A 3,834-nucleotide genomic window follows, 5' to 3' on the forward strand; every position below is an offset into this window, starting at 1 on the left:
CACATTTGAACATGACCATCCTACTTTATTGCTCATAACATTTTTCTATTACGTATGAAATCCTTCTACTCATTGATGCGAATGAAATTCGCGCACTTGGATTTATTCTGCATTTCCTTAACCAAGAAGGTTAGAATAAATTACAACATCGCTGATTTTTTTGGCCATGTCTTTGCATTTTACCAAGATGATCCCTTGAGTTTGTGATGAGGGTTGAAGTAAACAACAAAGAACTCAAATTTTCTCTATAAGATGTCCAAAAAAGGTGTTAAAACATGGGTCAATCATGTCACACATACATGAGCTATTTTCATATTCTTAAACTCTTTTACTTACATTTTGAGTCACTAGCTTGCTAGTAAAAAAGAAGGTATAAATTATCAATTTTATACTTGTTAATACTAGGTTGTCAATTATATACATAAAGTTAAACATTGTCCAATTGCGAAAAATCTCTTGTTTTGGATTCATATTACATCAAACCGGTTGAAATTCAAGGCAATTTCCATCTGGATCGCGAGTGAATACTTGTGGTTTTAGAGACATGCCCTCTGTATAAGGAACACCTATACATCAAACAAGCTAGAAATTAACTCTTTGTTTAAGATCATATAAATGCACGAACACAAGGGCATGCACACACACACACACACACACACACACACACACACACACACACACACACACACACATTCAATCACTTACTGATTATTCTTCTTTTTTGTTTTTAGGTTCAGTTGGAGAAAAACATTTTTCAAATAGTGGTAATGACAAAGAAGTCATTAACCATTACCTTTATTAACAATTGTTTCGAGTCTTCTTACATTTTGAATGCTGATAACAAGTCTATCATTTCTTTTAAAAGCACGTGTCTTCTTGTAGAATCTTGGATAGTCGTAACTAGCATGTTTTCTTTATATGGAGACATGTAAATGGACGTGCCAAATATAGTAGATAAAGAAAAATGCTATTACTCATAATCTCTCGAGTTGATTCTTTAGGCAAGTTTCAACGAAAACACTTTGAAATAACAATGTTGGGCATTATCCCTTTCCATTACATGCCTCACCTTGCCATGTAGTGTCAAGCAATGAGTCTCTTCACATGCCATGTGTTGATCCCATTGGTTGTTGTAATGTCTCGGAATTGGACGAATTCTCTTTGGGGTTCTTTAGATACACATACATCCATACACAGAAGGGAGATACATGTATGCCAAGAGGCTAGATTCCTGTGGATCAGATTCCAGTTACTGGAAATCCAGATACCAGCACAAGTAGGGAGGATCAATTAGATAATAGTAAAGGTAATAGGAAACAAAATATTCATTATATCTAGTATTTGTCAGTTACTGGAAATCCGATATTGCTGGAGGATCAATTGAGATAATAGTAAAGGTCATAGGAAACAAAATATTCATTGTATCTAGTATTTGTCAGTTGGGCATCATGCCAGAGAGACAGAATACAATCTTCAAAAATTCTCTGTGCTCAAATTATGTCAATATGAATTTCATGATTGTATCAATTTCATAACATCAATAAGATATCTTAAGAGCTTCAGGTTTTTAGATAAGCATACAAGAACTTTGTATATATCAATCTCTAAGGAAAAAGGTTTGTATTACAAAGTTCAATATGACTACTAGGCTTGGAGATTTGTCATTGTTAAGGGGCCTTTTCAGGCATGTTTTCCCCCCTGCTAGAATTGTGTCTGATATGAATTTCATGATTGTATCAATTTCAAGAAACATCAATAAGATCTCTTAATTGCTTCCGGTTCGTAGATAAGCATACAAGAACTTTGTACATATCATCCGAGAATTGCTTTGTGTATTTTTCAAAGGACAAAAAATTGTATTACAAAGTTCAAGATGATTACTAGGCTTGGGCATTTGTCTGTGCTACGCGGTTTTTTCAGGCATGTTTTGGGGTTCAATGTACATTTTTCACAACAATTTCTGAAGTGAATTTGATCATACAGAGGGAAACAAAATAAACACAAGAAATTCACTTCATCTCAATGTTGTAACCTCAACTCACAGGGTAATTTCACCTGCCTCATTTTCTATGGCCTCAAAAATGCGTTTTTTAAGTATTTACAAAACCTACCTTCACCATTGCAATATCTAACTCCACATTGAAAAACCATACAGTTTACTGTTCGATGTCAAACCTATCTTCAATTTCAAATCACCTATGAGTGTAGGAATGAGAGCATCAAACCTGCATCTCTCAAGGCATTTTTAACTGCTAACAGATTCTTCACGTGAAGGCACATGTGGCGATCTTCTCCACCGTTTGCAGGCCGTCCGGAGATCGGATCGGGATTCGGCAACTCCATCAAGTGAATCATCTCATCACCCACCCATAGCCATGCTCCTCGGAAACGAAGCGTTTCATCAGGTCGAAGATCACATCTTTTCATTCCTGATATGGATGAGCCAACAACATGGATTCAAGAACTCGAAGCATTTCATAAAAACAAAAAACGAAAAAACAGAAAAAAGAGACTTACCAAGAATTTTGCAATAAAATTCCAATGACTTATCGAGATCTTTGCAAAGAATCCCAACATGATGGATTCCAACAAATCCAATAATATCTGTAGCTCCTAAATTTCATCATTATGCAATCCACAATCCACAATCCAATTCATGGGTATGTATGCATTCTTAAGTGCACATAAAATGTTCACAATCCTATCATGGGAGGGTGCATATATATATATACATATATTTCCAATTTTTGGACAGTAGTATATAAATAAAGCATGTTTAGAAATAGCAATTCTGATTACTCAGATATCGAAGAAAAATACCTTTTGAAGCTTCTCCCATTATTATATTTTGGAAACTTGACACTGCAAGAAAGCACATTTTAAATCTTTATCGAATAAACTTTCATAATTGACACATTTTTCAATGGAATGAGTTTTCTTTGTTCTCGTTTACTTCAACTTTCATAAACCAGATAGATTAATTCTTCCAAACCATATTTTGTTTTCAACAAAAATGTGGATTTTTCTTAGCTTTCATGAAACACTAGATTATGTATTTATAAATAGTCACGAAAATGAGGCTTTTCTTAGATTTTATGAATGCCATAGATTTCATGGGTTTGTTTTGATCTAAGCTTTTTAGGATTCAGAAAAACAGAAAATTTAAAAGACATAATAGAAACAAATACAATATAACATAGAAATTACATAAACCCCGCCTAAAATAAGCTCAAAAATCTGTTTAAGAACATTGATGAGAGAAACAAAACAAAACATAAATCGAAATGATCATTGATGAGAGAACATTTATACCTCTGCTTTTCTACTGTGTCTTCCTCTGTGTTATCTGTGTGTATGGTTTACAAAGCCATTCTCTTACATCTCAAATGATTTGCTTAATTTGAGGAAATTACAAGAATGACCTCCAAGTTTTCTAAACTAATGTACTTGGATCATGATTTTGTAGAAACATAAGTTTTTCTACAGGTTTGGCATAGGGGGTATTATCGCGCGCGCACGCGCGTGTGTGGGGTTGATTTAATTGCTTCCAAATCAGCAAGCAGTGCTTGTATTCTTGAGCTAATGGAAGTTATGCAACCGACCATCATCTGTTCCTGCTTTTCAGTCATTGTGGCCCTTACTTTTGTAGATTGAACTTGGTGGACAAGTGTCCTAGCCGGAATATCCACATGAGAGGTTCCCGATGACTTCAAGCTAGTGTTGGTACTGGAGGATCCTCTATAATGTTCTGATTGGTGACGATTAAAATCTTCCCAATCTACGTCGATGCCACCCTGAACTTCACATGCAAATGCACGCCAAAACAGTACCCAC

At 35.0% G+C, this 3,834-nt stretch overlaps 1 protein-coding gene across 2 annotated transcripts; it reads right to left on the bottom strand.

The window, feature by feature from the left end:
* Positions 1-3,503, bottom strand: LOC147860272 (glyoxylase I 4-like). 2 transcript variants are annotated; one of them, XM_087325193.1, is made up of 5 exons: positions 3,313-3,503; positions 2,821-2,862; positions 2,518-2,604; positions 2,226-2,429; positions 1-566 (listed from the first exon to the last, which is right to left on the bottom strand). In XM_087325193.1, the coding sequence occupies exons 2-5, from the start codon at positions 2,837-2,839 to the stop codon at positions 478-480; spliced, it is 399 nt and encodes a 132-aa protein (XP_087181319.1). In that variant the 5' UTR covers positions 2,840-2,862; positions 3,313-3,503; the 3' UTR covers positions 1-477. The 2 variants fall into 2 exon arrangements, with proteins under 2 accessions (XP_087181319.1, XP_087181318.1); XM_087325192.1 differs by having other exon boundaries at positions 2,518-2,613; positions 3,313-3,502.
* Between the last annotated feature and the right edge of the window lie 331 nt (positions 3,504-3,834).

The sequence above is a fragment of the Azolla caroliniana genome, unplaced genomic scaffold (genome assembly GCF_043228905.1).
Source record: "Azolla caroliniana isolate FFs.n. ecotype wild unplaced genomic scaffold, voAzoCaro1.0.p SCAF_9, whole genome shotgun sequence".
NCBI lineage: Eukaryota > Viridiplantae > Streptophyta > Polypodiopsida > Salviniales > Salviniaceae > Azolla > Azolla caroliniana.